This window comes from Rhea pennata, chromosome 4 (genome assembly GCF_028389875.1).
Source record: "Rhea pennata isolate bPtePen1 chromosome 4, bPtePen1.pri, whole genome shotgun sequence".
Lineage (NCBI taxonomy): Eukaryota > Metazoa > Chordata > Aves > Rheiformes > Rheidae > Rhea > Rhea pennata.
Genome location: NC_084666.1, coordinates 73,686,504 through 73,704,968, shown reverse-complemented (window position 1 = coordinate 73,704,968; position 18,465 = coordinate 73,686,504). Strand labels below are relative to the sequence as shown.

General features: G+C 40.7%; 1 protein-coding gene across 6 annotated transcripts in view; it reads left to right on the top strand.

Annotated features, from left to right (window-relative positions):
• LIN54 (lin-54 DREAM MuvB core complex component) overlaps positions 1–18,465 on the top strand; it is a 43,386-nt gene that overhangs the window by 21,174 nt on the left and 3,747 nt on the right. For 2 of the 6 annotated variants that reach the window (XM_062574307.1, XM_062574308.1), the window contains exons 3-13: positions 3,885–4,005; positions 7,188–7,333; positions 8,846–9,004; positions 9,673–9,756; positions 11,333–11,549; positions 12,387–12,460; positions 12,602–12,799; positions 13,980–14,071; positions 15,461–15,532; positions 17,495–17,597; positions 17,902–18,039. In XM_062574307.1, the coding sequence (XP_062430291.1) occupies positions 3,885–4,005; positions 7,188–7,333; positions 8,846–9,004; positions 9,673–9,756; positions 11,333–11,549; positions 12,387–12,460; positions 12,602–12,799; positions 13,980–14,071; positions 15,461–15,532; positions 17,495–17,597; positions 17,902–18,039 (1,404 nt within the window). The remainder of the gene's footprint in view (positions 1–3,884; positions 4,006–7,187; positions 7,334–8,845; positions 9,005–9,672; positions 9,757–11,332; positions 11,550–12,386; positions 12,461–12,601; positions 12,800–13,979; positions 14,072–15,460; positions 15,533–17,494; positions 17,598–17,901; positions 18,040–18,465) is intronic. The other 4 variants (XM_062574309.1, XM_062574311.1, XM_062574310.1 and 1 more) reach the window with 4 other exon arrangements.

The window sequence follows — 18,465 nt, the reverse complement described above, 5'->3', positions numbered from 1 at the left end:
CACGACCTTGGGCCTTGTACGTACCAAGAAATTTATTGCTGTCCCTTTTAGTATAGACGTGGATGGCTTGTCTTGACAGAGTTGAAATCAGTGCACAGATAGTTTAAGCTGTGTGGGCAAAACTGGCAAATACATCTGCTTTCAGCCTGGGGCTCCTGCCTGCTTACAGGCTTAAAAACAATGATGTGCTGATGTAGCACAATAGATATGGATGCGTTAAGCAGAAGTCTCACCTTATAGATGACTCTCTCAACCAGATGTCCAGATCTGCTTCCATTGCTGTCACTAAGCCAGCCTAACTTGAATTTGTCTTGATGTGGTGACTGGCTTTGCATTTCAGCTGTTACACCTCTCTGTCCGTAGTATTAAAGCTACCATGGCGAGGTAACTCCTAAGTCATCGTAGCGGCTCAGTCTTGTTGCAGAAAAGCGGCCTCATTCACTCCCTAACCTCGGAGTAAACCCTGATTCCTAGCTCAATTTCTTGATTCTTCGTTATGTTCTCAGAAGTTTGCCGTTGTTTCCTTTCGTTTCCGGACTCGGTGATTTTAATATCACACCAAACGTAAATTACATAGAGTGTGCCTATATGGGCAAATTCCCCTTAGGTAATCCACAGTGTGGATTTATAGCGCATTAGCTCCTTTGTGGTAGCTGCCTGTGTACACATATTCCTTTCCAGTGGTAAATGTGAGAGTATGAGGTAGGGTTTCGGGGGAAGGGGGGCTGATTTTGTTTTGGGTTTTTTGTTGTTGGTTTAGTGGGGGTTTTTTTGTTTGTTTGGTTTTTTTTTTGGTATATATCTAATGCCATTTAACAGCTGAAGACAAAGTCTGATCCTAGAAGCATGCTTCCTGAACTTATTTAGTAGTGCTATTTAGTGCTTAGAGGAAGACGCAATTAGACCCTTATAAATAAAAGATGCTTGCAGATAAATCCCTTATATTCTGTAGGGGGAAGAAGCTTCATATGTGCCTCTCAATCTGATAATATTCTTACGAAAGAGCTTGTTGCCCTAGGAAATGTTTTTGCCGTCTAAGTAACTTGCAGGGAGCATGTTTAGCTTACATAGGCCCAGAGAAATAGTATTAAGCTCCTTGTGATTAGTATAGGCAATGACAGAGGGCTCCAGAGAACTTGGTTTTGCTGAAGCATCAGAGGGACTGTCTGTCACCTCGATTATTCCTTCTGCCTTCTCCAGTCCCTTACTGAAATGAGGAAGGAGTTTGCCTGCTGATGCCTAGAAAGCTTTCACAAGTGGTCGGAGCTGCTCGCTGCAGTGGCGCAGCGCTCAAAGGCTCGCTGGCAAGGGGCGGCGAGTAGGGCAGGAGCGTGCTGTCTGCGCCGGGGCCAAGGGCCGTTCCTCTCCCGTAACTGACCGTCTCACAGTTGCACTGCGTTTTCCCAGGCCTGAGGGAATTTAGTCGTTTGTTAGACTGTTAGACCTCCTTCCTAGACAAAAAAAGTGGTTTGAACAAAAAAAAAAAACAAAAAAAAAAACCAAACCAAAACAAACAAACAAAAAAAAGAATGTTGTAAGGACTGTATTCCTTCTGTTCCTGACCTGCTCCAACAGTCGGTCTTGCACCATTGCAAGTCGAGTATGAACAAAGCAGGGTGGTTTGTGTTAACCAGCTACTGTTTGGGCATTTTTGTTTCCTGACGTGTTTCATGTTAACAGATAGCTTTTTTTATGAAGTAATTTAAAAGCGTATTTAATGATTGTTACTGGAGAAGGTCTACCTTAGTTCAGCGCTTTGCCTTCCTGCTAGACAGGGATCACATTATGAGCCAGACTTTGCCCTCGCTTCAGAAAGTAAAAGTGATAGTAACTGAAGTACAGTAATACCTTATGGCAAGATAAGGTTAATTTCAGTAGAATGAAGATCATGAATCCAGCAGATAAAATGTGGGAAGTTTATTAGAAATTAATGTATGCAGGCTTGCAAAAAAAAAAACTTTACTGGTAAATGTCCATTTAAAAATGGTCATCTGCCAGCTGTGTATGTATTGCTACAGAGCAATTCGAATGTTTCAGCTTTACTCTGCCATAAAGGAGATGTTTATGGTGAGCAAAATCTATAAATAGGGTTTTACATAGGAAACCACAACTTTCGGCCTACTTGATTACTTCATTTAAACACTTGCAGTAATCTCTGGCTATTAAAAGTAGCTGTCAACTCTGTACTTTCATACACGTGACTGATTTCTCCGGTTCGTTAAGGAACAACAGCAGTTTTGCCTCTTGGAGACACGACTCCTCGAGCAGATGCTAACGTTGTGCCATTGGGACATTACTAGAGTCCTTGACTGGCGCACGTGGGGTGCAGCTGTGTGTTTGCTGGAGGAGGGAGGTGCAGCCCTGAACGGCAGCGTACGACAGTGTCAGGGCTTCAGTAAGGCCTTCTGAGTCTGCTCAGTTCAGCTCCCACTGTTCTGTATTGCTGAATACCCTGAAACACCAGGGATCCCGCCTCAAAGCATTCCTCTGGGTGAGGCAAGGCTTCATAGTCGTTTTCACTCTTCCTTGTGTCACATCTAGGTATGTGGAGGGGAGCTGGCTTGGAGATCCAAGAGAGGCGACAGGAGCGTTTCTCTAAGACACGTTTGACATTGTGGGAGCAGCAACAACAAAGAGCTGAATGGTTTTTTTCTGCAGGGCCAGTGAATCATGTCAGCTAGTGGAAGTGTCAGGGTAGCTCTGCAGCTGCTTTGAAGGAAGATGTTGGCCTACCACTGGGGGGGGGTCTCTTCTAGCTAGAACAGCACAGCTGTGTGCATTAGCACCCCAGTTTGGTCGCTGATTTGCCACAAAACTGGCAGTACGTATTTGGGGACCTAGAAGTGGGTCGACAAATATTTTGCTAAAGGTTCCTCTTCTTCCTCACACCTGTGGTAACTGTCTTTCATCGGCTTCTAGTTCCAGGGCCGCAGGAAGGGATTAAGACCTTCGGTGTAGTAACCTAGTGCAGGCAGTGTATAGTGAACAGGCTAAGTAATCTTTGAAAGAAGTCACTCGGCTGAACCCTTCACCACCTGGATGCCAATGCGTAGAAGGCGTTAGAATAGATGTGTGCTGGCTGATTTCTGAATATGGTAAAAAGAATGAAGTCTTGCTTGTTATTAAACCCTGCTTAAAAAGCTTTCAAGTTGATGTGGTCGGACTCGTCAAATAACACGTTCCTGTCCCTGATCCGGCTGCGTTTCAGGATACTGAATGGACTGTGATGTGTCACGGTTCGTACGAAGAAAGAAGATTCCCTTGCCCCGAATGCAGCCAGCTGATTTGCTGCCTGCCTGTGAGTGCCAAAAACATTCGGGGACAGATACTCCAGGTGTTTTCAGAGCAGTTGCTGAAGGTTGTTTTCATTGTTGTCAGCTGGAGGGTGGAAGTGTGCTGCTGTGTCGGAACAGGTGAAGTGATGATTCAGTGGTAGTTTTTATATTTAAATCATATATAAAAAATATGAAAAAGTGCTGTCCTGGTTGATTGTAAAGTAACCTTTTTTTTTTTTTTTTTTAACTTCAGTATTGATATTTGTGCATTTAATTTCAATATTTTTATATTGAAAAACCGCATATAAAAATAATTTCAGGAGCCTAATAAGACATCATCCTGATGATGGTAGGTATGTTTGTGCAGAGAGATGGAAGACTACGGGGTTTGACTGTCCTACTTTGCCTCCTTTTTTTTGCTTGCTGACTCTCTGCGGTGTCACTAACAATAACCCAGTTCTCTCCATGTGAGAAATGGAGGTGAAATGGGAGATAAGTAATTATTTCCGTTTCTGTGTGAATATTGCCCTCTTTCTTTTATGGTTTACTTAATATGATATTTTAGATCCAAAATGCTGAAGTTATTTTGATCTTCTATCCATCTTTCAGATTGCAAAGAAGACCCGAACCCCAACCTCTGGCCCAGTGATCACCAAGCTGATCTTTGCAAAACCAATCAATAGCAAAGCTGTTACAGGGCAGACTACTCAAGTGTCACCGGTCATTGCAGGTTATACTTCTTTGACTTGTTTTGCTGTTACTTTTTTTTTTGAGAAGCTATTCCAAGAGATGATGATTGTAGATTTGAAATCTTTGTGTTGATGGTTTTATTGAAGAGTCTATTGAAGCACCTCATGCAATTGAAAATACTTAGCAGAAGATTTTGCAGGTTAAAGCAGATAAATGCAGTGGTTGTAACACTTAAACTTTGCTCATTTAGGGTCATCTTTGTAATAGTACAATTAGTCATTTTTCTGTAAGCTCCTTTTATTTTCTGAATTTTAAGAGGTAGAAAAGAACACCTCACCACCAGAGAAGAGAAGACTGCTTGAGAAACCAAGTGTTTGCAGAGGTATCATATAAACATACACAGGAAAAAAAGGAGGCAAATGCTCTTGTATTCCTGTAATCTACTTATGGTAAACTTAAATGTTATACATCCAAATGTCAGGAAAAATATTTTTAAGTGAAAGAGTAGCTGGAGTTGTCTGTCCTGTGAGTAAAGCTATATTGGTTCTGTTAAGGTGCTCATCTACTTCGGTAATAAACACTGCAGAAATGTCTAAGAAAGCAATAAAGACTATTAAGAATGATTTGCCTCTTTGGGAAATTAATCAATCTTCCTCTGCTTCCTTTCTAAACAAACAGACAAATGAAAAAAGCCCAAAACATATTTATTTAAGTTTACATTTATTAAGGCAGTGGGACTGATGTGCCCCTTCATAAATGGATCACTGCATGTATTCAAGTAACATCTCAGACATGTAAATTATCTCAAGAGGACAAATGTAGAAAGCCAGAGGAGTCTTCAGAGCTTTGGAAGAGGAGCCTTCGACTCTTTCCAAACTGACTACCCCAAATAGGCTTAAAATTTTCTCCGCATGCTTAAACAAATATGTTAAGCCTTTACAGAACTGGGACTTCAGGTGATTGTAAAAGCATGTAACTCTCCTGTGTTGGTGAGTTTTACAGCTGTAAGTGTGTGACACACATCTGAATCATAATCCTTTCCTTCCCTTGTTAGGGAACCTGCACCCATGCTTGTGTTTTTAAATAAAATATAGGTGTATGTACATGCCCATATCTCCCTCCTGCTTTTTCCCTTTCCTCAAACATTTCTCTGACAGACTTGTAGACCTGTAAATGAGTGGTTCATTGTGTTCATACAAGTTTGAATTAGCTTTTTGTATATGTGTATGGATGTAAAGAGGACAGAGCTGGGCTCTTTTTGTTGGTGCACAGTGACAGGACAGGAGGCAGTGGGCACAAACTGAAACCCAGGAAATTCCACTTGAACATGAGAAAACACTTCTTCACTGTGAGAGTGGTTGGACACTGGAACAGGTTGCTTGAAGAGGTGGTGGAGTATCCATCCGTGGAGATGCTCAAAACCCAAGTGGCCTGGCCCTGGGTAACCTACTGCACTGAGTCCTCCTTGAGCAAGACAGGTGGCTCAGATGATCTCCAGAGGTCTGTTGACAACTATTTTGTTGATCTGTATGTGAAAAACAAACAAGAGAAGCCAAGCAACATCACTTCAGCTGCATTATGTTTTTGTCTGGCAGCATGTGAAAACTAGTAGACGGTAAAGAAAAACCACAGCAAAATTATTGTTTAGATAACGTTGTTGTATTAGGTTTTAAAAGTTTGCTGCCTTCAGAATGTAGGGAAGTGTTCATTTCATAACATAACTTGGTAATATGGACAAGTGAATGAATCTGTTACAAAAGGAATCTTCCTAAAACTAATACTCTGAAAAATGCAGAGTACTTTTCCCCAAGCCTGTGACAGAAGCATTACTCGTGGGTAAAGATGCTTCTCTAAACAAGAAGAAATTCTTGTTAAATGTCCAGCATAACCTGCTGACTCTGAGACCCTGGCAACATTGTGGGGGAGGTATAGCACATGTGCATTCTGTTTTTTTTTTTTTTTTTTTTTTTTTTTTTTTTTAGTATTTTTTAACTGCCTGAGAATTTTTGCAAACTGAGGTAGAGGCTGTATTTTTGAAAGAGCTGTAAAAACAAGCAGACAGATTCTATTTAGTAAGTTGGTGCCAAGGGGATGTAGTGAGAAAGGGAAAGCTGTCACCACTAAAAACAAACTAGAAGTGTTGAATACTGTAGATGGTTTAATTACCACAGATGGTGACACATTTCAGGTTGCATGTGGTTTTAGCAGCAGTTGGTAATGTTGTATGCTGTAACTTAACCATCACTTTTGTGCAACCTATCTTGGAGCTTGTAGACCTTGGAGGAAGGCAACTTTCCACCAGGATTATGTTCTTCTGTGGTAGTTTTGGATGACTTAATCTCATGTTACCACTTGATTTTAAGTGGAAAAGTTATGTTGGGTCATTTTGTCTTGTTTTGATATTATAATGCAATAGATGAGATATAAAAACTATGACAAATGAGTCTGGGACAGAGTAGCACAGGAAAGCTCGGTGGCTGAACGCTCTTCAGAAAGAAGCTTAGAAGCATGAAGAAAATCTGCTTTCTTGATTTCTGCAGTGTTTCTGAAAATGATGTGGTGAGTTGGAGCTGCTTGGTGTTTGAGCATCAGGGTGGTTTGTTCACTGTCTGCTGTTGTAGAAGCAGATTGTATGTGTAGTTATGCTTTACTTCTATTTTTGAAGGAATGTTGTATGTTCTGTTAACAGTGACAGAAAAATAACTAGTATGAGCAGAAAAAAAGAAAAAACTTGGAATTGCATGTAGGGAGAAAGCAAGCATCCTTTTTTTGGTTACCCTAATAGAGCTTGTTTCTGATGGCTATTTTTCACAGGGAGGTAGCCCCCTGAAGGATTCTCAATTTTTCTGCATGCTTACCAGCAGTCCCTGGAGTTGCCAGCAAGCTGCCAGCTCCTGGGTGTTTGTACACAGTACAGGTGTGTAGGGAGGGCAGCGCACTGAGGGATGCTATGTGGTTTTAAAACATTTTTCAGCTGAATGTCTTGGAAAGCTGATTGTAAATTTTTGCTTTTTTAAGCCTGAATCAAGTGGCTTTTTATTTGCAAGAATGCCTTTTGTTCCTTGTTGCCAAATACAACTTCAGGAATTCTGGTGTCCCTCCTGCAAGCTAGTATACTCTCTGAAGTGGGGATAAATCACATGAAATCCAGAGAAACGTTTTGCTTTAAAAGCTGTTGTAAATAGGGACAACTTGAGCTGACCATATCTCTGTTGATTATAGGTAGAGTTCTTTCTCAGTCTGCTCCAGGAACACCACCAAAGACAATAACAATCTCTGAGAGCGGAGTTATTGGATCATCTCTAAGTACAACAGCGCAACAGACACCGAATAAAATAGCTATCTCGCCGCTCAAATCCCCTAATAAGGTAAGGACCTGATTCTGGTTGCAGCTTTCCTGTCCATCCTGCAATGAGATCTGAATGGAGCTCTTGGTTTTAGTCTTTGCTAGAAGCTGTTTGTGATCCTGTCACTTCGGAGTCTCCATCGCACGTCACCATGCTCTGCTGTTAGAGGCCTCAGTTAGATTTTTGCAACTGGCTCTTTTACTGTGGTTTTAGGTTAATATGCACTGCTATGTTAGTTTTCCATTTCTGCTGTTTCTTGCCATTCGCTAAGCATCCATTCTGAGAGCAGCTGTACTCTCTTAGCCAAGTAGTTGAATACTGTATTTTTTTCTTCAGCTTTCATAAAAGGTCAACAGGATCTTCCCCTTTTAAGACGAGACCTCTATGAGGTTTATTAACTATTGCCTAGTGCTGCACAAGCAATTTAATATGTTACCTCTGCTCTCATCTGAAATAAGTGGGATTCATCATGCTCCTTGCCTGAAGATTTGCACTGGTACACAATACATAGGAAAGAAAACTTGCCTGTTAGGCTGCGTTGCAGGCAGGTGTCACAATGACGCTTGAATATTAGATTTGATAATATTGTCTTGAGAAGAGGAATATTATTGGAGAGATGGTGAGTCTGAGGTGGGAACCAAGAGTTGAGGGTGTCTAGTTTTTCTTGAATGCTTATTTATTTATATCACCTGCACTGGTGTAAGAATGAGATTTTTCTAAGTTTTGCCATGTTTTATCTACCTAGCATTACATAAATGTGGAGCAAAGGACTTTGAGAATTACACAGTTACTGAGGCAAAACATAGGGAAGAAGTAAGTTAAATGTTACTGGAATTCACAGAGGAGTGTGGTGGTGGGGAGGTTGAGTTACACCTCGATTTTACTGCAGAAGAATAATTCTGTGTATCATTTAAGAACAAATACATCGAGTTCAGAAATAGGGAGCAATAGGAAGTGGGAAGTTTAAAACAGAAGGGAGAAAAGCAAAAGTGGAAGGGACACAGGTATATAGAATATTTTGACATTCCACTCCACAGAAATTTGGTCAGAAAACTGGGTCTCTACAGGAATCTGAAAAGGAAGCTTGGAAATACTAATGAAGTTCTTTTTTTGGCTGCATTAATAGTGTATGATGAGATTGTTACTCCTTTCTGCTCTCCTTGTTTGAAATTTATTTATGATGAAATAGTCATAGCACTACTTATAAAGCTGTTATTCAGGAACTCCACTCAGGACAATGCTCATGCTTCAGTGACAGGGTTTTTTCAAAAAAAAAAAAAAAAAAAAAAAAAAAGCCCACAGGTGGCTTGGAAACTGGTAATGCCTGCAAGTTTCCATTGTGCATTTGTGTGTATGTGCTGTAGTTAGAGGGAGAAGTCTGGGTGAGTTTTGGTTAAGTACAATGCCCATGTTTAAAGGGAGACCTTGAGGTACGGGCTGAGAACTGGACCCTTTTCTTGAGGAGGGGGGCATATATGTACAGGGTATTGTTTACTACACGGAGATTTAAACCAGCTTCTTTGTTTTGCCAAGCAGCTAACAGTGGTGTCAGTGGCCTCGCAGCCTCCCAGCTCCCCCCAGAAGACGGTGGGCGTCCCCCTGAATGTAGCTTTAGGACAGCAGATCCTCACAGTGCAGCAGTCTGCACCCTCTTCCCCTGGGAAGGCCATAGTCAACCATACAACTGCACAGGTACAAACTGGCTTTTGTTTCATCTTCTGGCATGTCTGTGTCTTGTCTCATCACTTGTGGGAGACTGGCGCGCCAAACTGCAGATTTGCAGTGGTCGGTCTGTCCGTCCCAGGGTGTTCTCGTCATGGCGTTTGCTTAAGAGCTGGCTCCAAAACTGCCTTAGGAGCGGACGCTTTTCCTGTCGAGGGGTGCCGACCATCACCAAGAGCAAGCAGTTAGAAAGCAGCCTCCCGACCTGAAAAGTGTTATGTGGTTCAAGTACTCACCTCCGTACGTTGAACCTCCCCAGTCATCTAAAAGTCTCCCTATGACACTAAGAAGAGTTCTTCAGGTGCTTAATTCTTTCACCTGTGAATAGGGTTTGTATCCCACTGGCCGCAGCTGCTTTCCAAGTATTTGAGGCTGACAATGGAGTTCATATTCTTGTGGCAGAGGTCTGCATAAGCAAGACACTGTGGTCTGAGAGCTGCAGAATTATAAGTTAATAGCTTCTGTATCTCCGTTTCTAGAAAAACGTCAGGGTTTTCTGTATTAACATGGATAAATTTTTGCATTAAAGAATGTAAACACAAAACTGAAGTCTTTCCTAAACTACAGTTCTTATTTTATTTCTCTTTAAGTTACCTGAGTCTATTTCTGTCTTAATGTTTGTATTCCTGTTTTGGTAGACAAGAAGGGATGTGTGTGAGTGTAAACAAGCAGGGTGGAAAGAGCTGGGAGTGGGTGGAGTTGCGTGTACAGTGAAAGACAAGGTACGTGGACAGGTTTTGATAGTCTTGTCTTCCCTTAAGTGTGGTAATTGGATTGGTGATTTGGGGACTTACTCTTGTGTGTGTGTGTGTGTGTTTTAACAGAAACTGGAAAGGTAGTAATTTTAAAACAGTTAAAACATTAATCGTTCTAATGCACGCAGCCTAAAAGGGAGAATTGAGATGCCTGCACAGTACCTTTTTTCTCCCCTCCCCCCAACATCTGATCCAAAGCTATCTGAAACAACACAAGGGTTTTCCCTGTCTTCACCAGGCTTCACTAGCCCTTTGAAGAGCTGCCATTTAAATTTTATAATTTTCCCAGTTGTGCTTGGACAACAGCCAGTAATTCATGTACTAGAAGGAACTTTGCCCACGCTGGTCTCCCTGTGATAACGCTTGTGCTGTGACTGTGCTCACGGATAGTGCTTACTTTGAGTTGCTGCGGGTTGCTGAAGGTGCAATTTATTTTTAAAGAAATGCCAAGAAAACACCTTTTCCAAAAGAATATCTGGTAAAATGCATGTAAATATAATGTCATTCTTGTAGCTGCTGAAGGTTGAGGAGCTGGGAAAATATTGTAATAAACAGTGCATAAACTCTGCCAAAACCAGGTCATAGTATCAACTACATTTACTATTAAAAATTAATACCAATGCCAATGATGTTTTTAGTACCAATATTAAAATGTTTTGAGAATAAAAAGATGAGATCTAAAAGAAATCCGATGCAAGGAGAGAGAAAAGGAATGAATGAAAGCTCGAGGTTATCAGCAGGATGGAAAAAAGGGCCTTTCTTCATCCAGCCAGGAGTGTTACAAATGCATGTAAATAAAATAAACATTTGCTTGTTACCAGTTTGTAGTTTGAGAGAAATTGGAAAGATGAAGTCTTACAAATTCTGAATAAGCTGTTATTTCAGCTGGGATAGCAGAGATTGGCCAAACTCCCATTCCTTACCTTTCTTACTTTTTTTATTAGTTTTTTTTTTCACCCCTCTTTATTATTCTTGCTTCTTTCTTTTATTGGCCTATCTGTTCTATGTGCTCTGTCTGATTTCCACCTCAAGTGCTGCACAGTGATTTGTGGCTATTCACCACAAACTGTCCAACGGGACATATCTGTATACACAAAGATAAATCGTGCAGTAGTCTAGCACGAACAGTTCGGCAGGAGCTCTTACCCTGTGTTTTTATTAGTGGTAATGTTTTTAGGTTTGTTCTTTGCTTGATTTTGAATACAAACTGAGAAGTGTCCTTTAGTCATCTGGAGTGTAATTTGGCAGACATTGTATCTTGGGAAGGTGACTGAGTCACTGTGCTGTGTAAATACAATTTATTTTGGAGTTTGGAGTAAAGGATTGAAAATGGAACTGAGTTTGCTTTGTTCCAAGCTTTGAGTGACATTTAATTCTCTTGGAATCTCTGTTTTGCTCTAGAAAGTAAACGCAGGGATGAGTGACTTTTTTCTCATGGATACTAGTGATTAAGGAGTTGTTTGCTAACAGATTGAGGGATAAATATGCTGATATTCTGCCTTTGTCAAAAGTAACATTAATGCTGTCTCTGTTGATTTAACAGGCTGTGAAGTCAGCAGTGCAGACCATTACTGTAGGAGGAGTGGGTACATCTCAATTTAAGACAATTATTCCCCTGGCAACTGCACCCAATGTTCAGCAGATCCAGGTGCCCGGAAGCAAGTTCCATTATGTCAGACTTGTCACTGCCACAACAGCCAACAGCTCAACCCCGTCTGCCAGTCAGAATCCCAGTACGAATACACAGCCCCTTCCACAAGGTAAGTGCTGGTGCTGATACGTTGTCGGAGGTACCCCGTAAGGTTTTCTTGGTTTGTTTCCTAAGCACTGAAATGACTACGTAGTAGAAGTCTTTCAGGACTGCCAGATGTACTCGGTTTTGTGGTAGATTCTTGTAGATTTTGAAAGGTTTCATGTTCCGCCATTACCTCTGTTTTGCATATGGAAATGCTACTATGTCAAGTTCTTCTGTAGTGAAGCTTAGATCCTTGGAGCATTTTACAATGCTTTCCTCTAGCTTATCAGCTCTGTGGGTGACTCATGGCAAGTCCTTAATCATCTTTAATAAAATACTTTCCACACTTTTCATAAAGTACCTGTTAGCAGGCTACTGCAACATTAAGGTTTTTGGATAATCAGGTACTTTCAAAGTGTCAGATGTTTATACTGGTTTCTGGCTGTGATTTCTGGAGCTCTAATGAAATAAAAGATCTAAAACAAGGATGTGCTTTTGTGTTCTGCTGTTGACAAATGGAAATTCGGTATTCAGAGGAGGTCAGCACCCAGGCTGACTTTTAAACTGTTGCTGTGAAGCACATGCATATGGACTCTCGTGCAAATACTTATTTACAAAGGTGTTTTTTCTGTTGATGTGTCATGTATTTTGTCAATTAATCTCAAAACAGTTGCAGTATTAATGAGCAGAGCATAATGTAGCAAAGATACTGGATTAATTGTCAAAAACATAAAAGCCAGTTCCAAGAGTTATCCCCTACAGTGCAAGATGAAGACTATCTCTGCATTCTTTGTAGGTAAAAGACTGGAGGACTGAACTGTGCGTTTTGAGTTAATAACGTTATGTTGTTTCTTGATCCTAGCGAAGCCAGTGGTGGTGAATGCGACCCCCGTGCGGATGTCTGTTCCCATTGTGCCAGCACAGACTGTAAAACAGGTGAGCTGAGTGTAAAATGCGTGTTCCTGACTTTTTGCTGGACAAAAAAGGTGTCCAGTTTGCAGCACTTTAATAACATTCTAAATTAAAAAGTCCACTCTGAACAAACAAAGATTTCATCTAGATGTCCTTTCTTTCTAGGTGGTGCCCAAACCAATCAACCCAACTTCCCAGATAGTTACTACTAGTCAGCCCCAACAAAGACTTATTATGCCAGCCACTCCACTGCCGCAGATACAGCCCAACCTCACTAACCTGCCCCCCGGCACGGTACTGGCACCAGCACCTGGTGCCGGAAACGTAGGCTATGCAGTCCTTCCAGCTCAGTATGTCACACAGGTATGGTATTATCCCAGCGATAAGCAAGGAAACAGCGCTGTTACGGAACATACTACTTTCCTATTGACGTTCTTGCTGCGCAGCGTAGGTTTAGGAATTAGGTTTCTGCTTTGCTGAAATCTGGCTAACATTCAAAATGAAAAGAAATACAAATGAAGTGTTTTGCTGATGGCTAGCTAGCCTACCTGTGCAAAGAAGGATTCTGTCAGCCCTTGGCATCACTCGTATCAACCTTATTTCTGGTTCATTTTTGGTTTTGTTACAGCAGCAGTTTAAGTCCTTAAATACTCTTACTGTATTCTTGCACTCCACTTTCCTAAATCTTTGCTTACACCAAACAATGCAATTTATTGTATCTCTCCTTAGAAGTTTTGTGTTCCAGACAAAATCTGTCCCCTTTGGGCTATCTTCAATTGGTCCATATCATGGTATGTGCCAGCTTGACTGCAGAGTCTGTCCCAAAAGGAGAAAATGAGTTGTGCCTAGATGGTAGAAAACAAGATAGTGCAAGCCAGTGTCATTTGACAAGTTGTTATGAGTGATTTTTGTTTATTTGTTTATTTTTAAGCATGCGAAACAAATTGTGCATCCAGGTACCCTGATCAGTCTTGTTCACCTTAGTTATATGCATTGTATTTTTGTTTTATTTTATCTTTGCTGTGTTTTTTGTGCCAAACTGAAAACATACTATTGAAAATACAGGCACACAAACAACATATGAAGATGTGAATATAGATGCTTACAGATGCAGACAAGTTGAAATGTTTTGTTTGTTTAATTTGGTAGTAAGTGGTTTGTAGATTGAGAAAGCTATTTAAGTTGTTAGTGCAGGATGTGAAGTTGATTTATTGGAGAGGGGTTCCTTTAGGAAAATAAGGGGAAATAGGCATGGATTTAGGAACTGTTCAGTGTGAGCATTTATTTGTAGTCTCTGTTATCTGTATGGCTCTGGACACTGTAGTAGAGAACAAAAAAGATATATACCTAAAATAATGCATTTTCTGCTAGATGCAGAGGCAAAGATTACCGCCTGGTCCAATTCTATAAGTTTCTAAAACAGTAGTTAGAGGCATATTATTTTTGTAACAATACAGGATATGCTAATTAAAAGACTTGCTACAAATATTACTGTGTAAACTTTATTTTTTTCATATTACACATAAACCTTTTATTTTGATAGCTACAGCAGTCGTCCTATGTATCTATAGCAAGCAACACTGGCTTTACAGGGACATCTGGAATCCAGTCCCAAGCACGGCTACCGTTCAATGGGTGAGTGTTTTTGCATGTCAATTAAAAAAAAAAAAATCCTGCAGTACAAGCTGCTGAACAAGTTTCTTGCTTCAGTACCATTTAAAGAGGAGCTCTTTGCCGGGGGGGGGGGGGGGGGGGGGGCGTTGTATGGGAGTTGCTGTTGTAGGGTGAGATTTTTTTCAGTTTGCTTGTGTTTTTTTAGAAAATGAAGTGTGTTGTTGTGAGGTGGTTATCTCCTGCTGACTAAAGAGCACGCGTCGGTCTAACAATTGAGACCATCTCTGGTCAAAGCGGTATTTTTCCTTGTACTTACTTTGATTCATTTGTTCTTTACTCCTGGAGCAGGAAGTTAAAGCTGTCTGTTGCTTGTTCCTCATTTTGTGTCAGCAGCTGGAAGCTAGGTTAGGGAGCTGGAAAGCTAGGCAATTTCTTGACTTTGCTGGAAAGGATGCCAGATTATACAAGAGCTAGATACCTAGTAATGGTAGAAGTCAAACCAAACAGAGAAACAAAACTAAAACCCAAAACACACTTGATAAGAAGTTTGGGGTGTTGTGTTCCCCTTCCCTCCTTGCCGCCCCCCCCACCCCCCCGAAAAAAAAGAAAAAGAAATCTGTTTTTCCTTAAAGGATGAAAATAGCAGCTAATATGGATGATTCCCTCCCCCCCACCAATGCCAATAAGTTTAGCTGTTCTGCAAAGTCCTACTGCATTTTTGTTTTCTGGAAATTGTGTACACAAAGGTGGTTTTCATTGCTGCAACCTAAACTGTGATGCAAAGTAATCCAAAATCCAGATGCAGCTTTTCAAGTGAATGGATTTGATTTAATCTCTTGGTTTTATGTGAAGAAATTGCTGGATAGGAATGGACTGAATGTCATCAAAAGTGATTAGTAACACAAAATCCTGGTTTTTAAGAGTAGTTAAAGTCAGTCTCTGTTATCAAGTTATTTTTTTAAGCTGAATGCCATGTTTTGACTGGCTTGCTCATTGTTCTGGAGCTTGTAAACTTTTTAATTCCAACTTGTACAAAGGGAAAGGCACAATCATACGATGTGCACCTTGGCTGAATGCAGCCCTTCCTGTCTTTAGAGGTATTTTGGGGAGCTTTCTCTGGTGGCAGTTAGTAGTTAAGGTTTTTTAGCTTTTAGTCTTACTGCTGCAAATCTAGCTGCATGCCTAAGGCATTTTATTTGTTAATAAATTACCTAGTCTTTTTTTGGTTTGAAATGTATCCTTTAAGGTAGTTACATAAACAGTCAGCCAAAAAAACTGTTACAAGGGGACTGCGAAGATGTTCCCATGTTTGTATTATGAACCAGGTATCTGAATTTAAAATAGGAAGAAACTGATAACATAGTATGTGTGTGAGTGTGTGTAAATAGTTAACACTTCTGTTTTTTCCAGAATAATTCCCTCTGAATCTGCAAACCGCCCCAGGAAGCCTTGCAATTGTACAAAATCTCTGTGTTTGAAACTGTAAGTACAACTTGTTGTTTTTAAGCCTTTGATTTTTGACGTGACGTATTTATTTCAAGAGTCAGAATACAATATTTTTAAAGTATATGAAAAATGATAGGTCTAGATTCTAATTTAAGATTGTTGGTAAGGTCAGTGGAGATGGTGCAGTTCATGTGCCATTTGAATAAAACAGTGTGGAAATTCTGTGGGCTGCATGTACCCTAACATTTCATAAATTTCTAACCATGCAGCCTTGTGCATGGTAGAGCAATTTTATCCTGCACTTGAACTTGCATTGTTGCTGTGAGCAGAATTACGTCCCACAGTATAATCAGTGGGCATCTACTGAAGCATCTCAGAAGAGCCAAGCTGTGTTAAGTAGCTCAAAAAGATTGTGCTGTGTATTTTTTGAAGCGTATGACTAGGTAGATGTTTTTTCACTGACAGGCCTGAGTCTTGCTCATACTGATGAGGTATTTTGCTGGTTTTATCCATGCCTTTGTACCAATTTGGCAAACGAGCCGTATTATTTGAGGAGAAATGAGCCGTATTATTTGAGGAGATGTTTTCTAACCATGTACTGTAATTATATTTTTAAATGGTTAGGCATCGGTGCCAAGCACATGGTAAATTTGCTCTGGCAAAGGTATTTTCTCCCTAGCAAACCTTCTCCCTGTTTGGAAGGGGAGTTATTTTTCTCGAAGTGCATATTTAAGGTAGGCATGTAGCCTATTTTACAAACAAGGAAACTTGATCAGAGAAGTGGTTTGCTCAGTGATGCTCCAGACAGATGTCAGCCCTGTTTTGTTCTGAAGCCTAGAGCCATTCCAGTACTGAATTTTAAACAGAACAGAAAGGAGAAGTGTAACAGGTTGTAAAAGCTTTTCATGTAGTTTGTTCCTGGAAAAATGCAGGATGCTAAAAATCACCAAAATGCAATTTTACCAAGATGAGGATTACAGCTGACTCTAGAGCAACCCTATTGTATTCTTTGTGGTTTTACAAATGTTCTGGGTGACCCTAGGAAAGTTGCAGGAAGCCAGATTGGCAAGGAATTTAGGTTCCTAAGGATGAACATGCACTCCCAGCAGGATCTCAAAAGTAGCTATAGATAATGATCAATGAGTTCCATTTGCTTCAACTGCAGATCGTACCGGGGCCGTTGAAACCCACCGGAGTTTCTCTTGGCCCAAAGCCATGTCTCAATTGGGGATGAATGTGGTGATGCCCTATATCAACTTTGGGGGGTGAGCAGAGATATGAGAGAGACAGGGTAATGCAACTGGCTTTTCCTGTAAATGTTTTGCTGATTTTTGAGTCACATTAATTGTCCCTTTAAAAAGTCTCTGATAACTATAATTTTGTGTTCATTCATAGCTTTTTTTTTTCCTAGTTGCCTCTGCTTCAGCCTATGAGCTGTACTTCTTAATCTTTTTCTATTCTTCCATCTCTGCTTTTGCTAAACCTAAGTTCACAGTTGAGAACAACTTTTTGGGAGGCAAAACTGACAAAAAAAAGGCTTATTGTACTAGTTGTCTGTTACCTCTGTTTTGCTGTTAGTTGGCACTCCGATCCCTTACCTTGTGTTCTGGCTCTGTGAAAGCTCCTGAAGGCAGACTTCAACTGGCTGTGATGTAGCTGTGGCAGGATGGCACTCAGCATGGGACGGGCACCCAAGGACTGCACTAGGACAAAGTGTCACCACCTTCGCTATGCTGCTGCGGGGCTGGAGCTAACTTCGTTAACATCAGCTTGGACAGACCCCCTTGAGCTGTGCCTTTAGATTGCAGCTTAAGTGTGTGCTACAGGATTTAGGACTTGAAATAAAGCTTATGCCATTCTTGTGTGGATTTTAGCATAGAGTGGCCAAGACCTTTATTGGTCCATTTGAGTATCACCAAAATAAACACTTCTGCTAGTGCTCTCTCAGCATTAATGCTCATATAATGGTTCATGTTTATAAATAATCTTCTGTTTCAGGTATTGCGATTGTTTTGCAAATGGTGAATTCTGCAATAACTGCAACTGTACAAATTGTTACAACAACCTGGACCACGAAAATGATAGACAAAAAGCAATAAAGGTGAGGAGTCTTTTTCTTCCCTCCCCTTCTAAAGTTGTTGAACTGAAAAGCGTGTTCTAATTCATACAGATTTCGGCATGTTCTTGAGTAGCACCGAGATGGGACAGCTGACTTCTTGGGTTGCCTCTGTGTACATCTGGGATGAAAGCAGTAGCTTGTGCCTTGTAGAGCTAATGAGTGTGGTAGGGTGGGTGCATAATACCCTGATCTCCTTCCACCTCTACAGGGCTTATAACTGTCACATCGTGCCTTTAAATTCTGCTCCCCACATGCAGTGACTGATGTTTTGAGTCTGCATTGACAGGCCTGCCTGGACAGAAACCCTGAAGCCTTCAAGCCCAAAATAGGGAAAGGAAAGGAAGGAGAATCGGATCGGCGACACAGCAAAGGGTGTAACTGTAAACGCTCGGGATGTCTCAAAAACTACTGTGAATGTTATGAGGTACGAAGTATTATCTTGTCTTAGAGACAGTGGCTTTTCCCTTTGGTACTTCCCTTTGGTTCCCTGTGGTTTTCCCTTTGAAAAATTGTTTGACTAAAACCCAGATCATGTCTTACTACTGTCTGTATACTTTGTGTAAGTAGTGTTGGTATTCATTATGCATCAGGGAAATCGCTTCTCATTTTGCGCTGGACAATCTAAGACTTCTTTTCAGAATTGCAGCAATGGCTACGTTGATCTTCCAGTAATTTGCACATATGAAGCCGTGCATATTGCAAAATTAATTGCTTCTTTTACATAAATTTAAATTTAAAACATGTAGCAACCTTGCACTCGGATTTAGGTTTGTCCTTTACTGAAGAGCAATATTTCATAAATAAGTCTATGGCACCATCTCTCTAAGAGCGCAAGCAGTTATAACAGCAT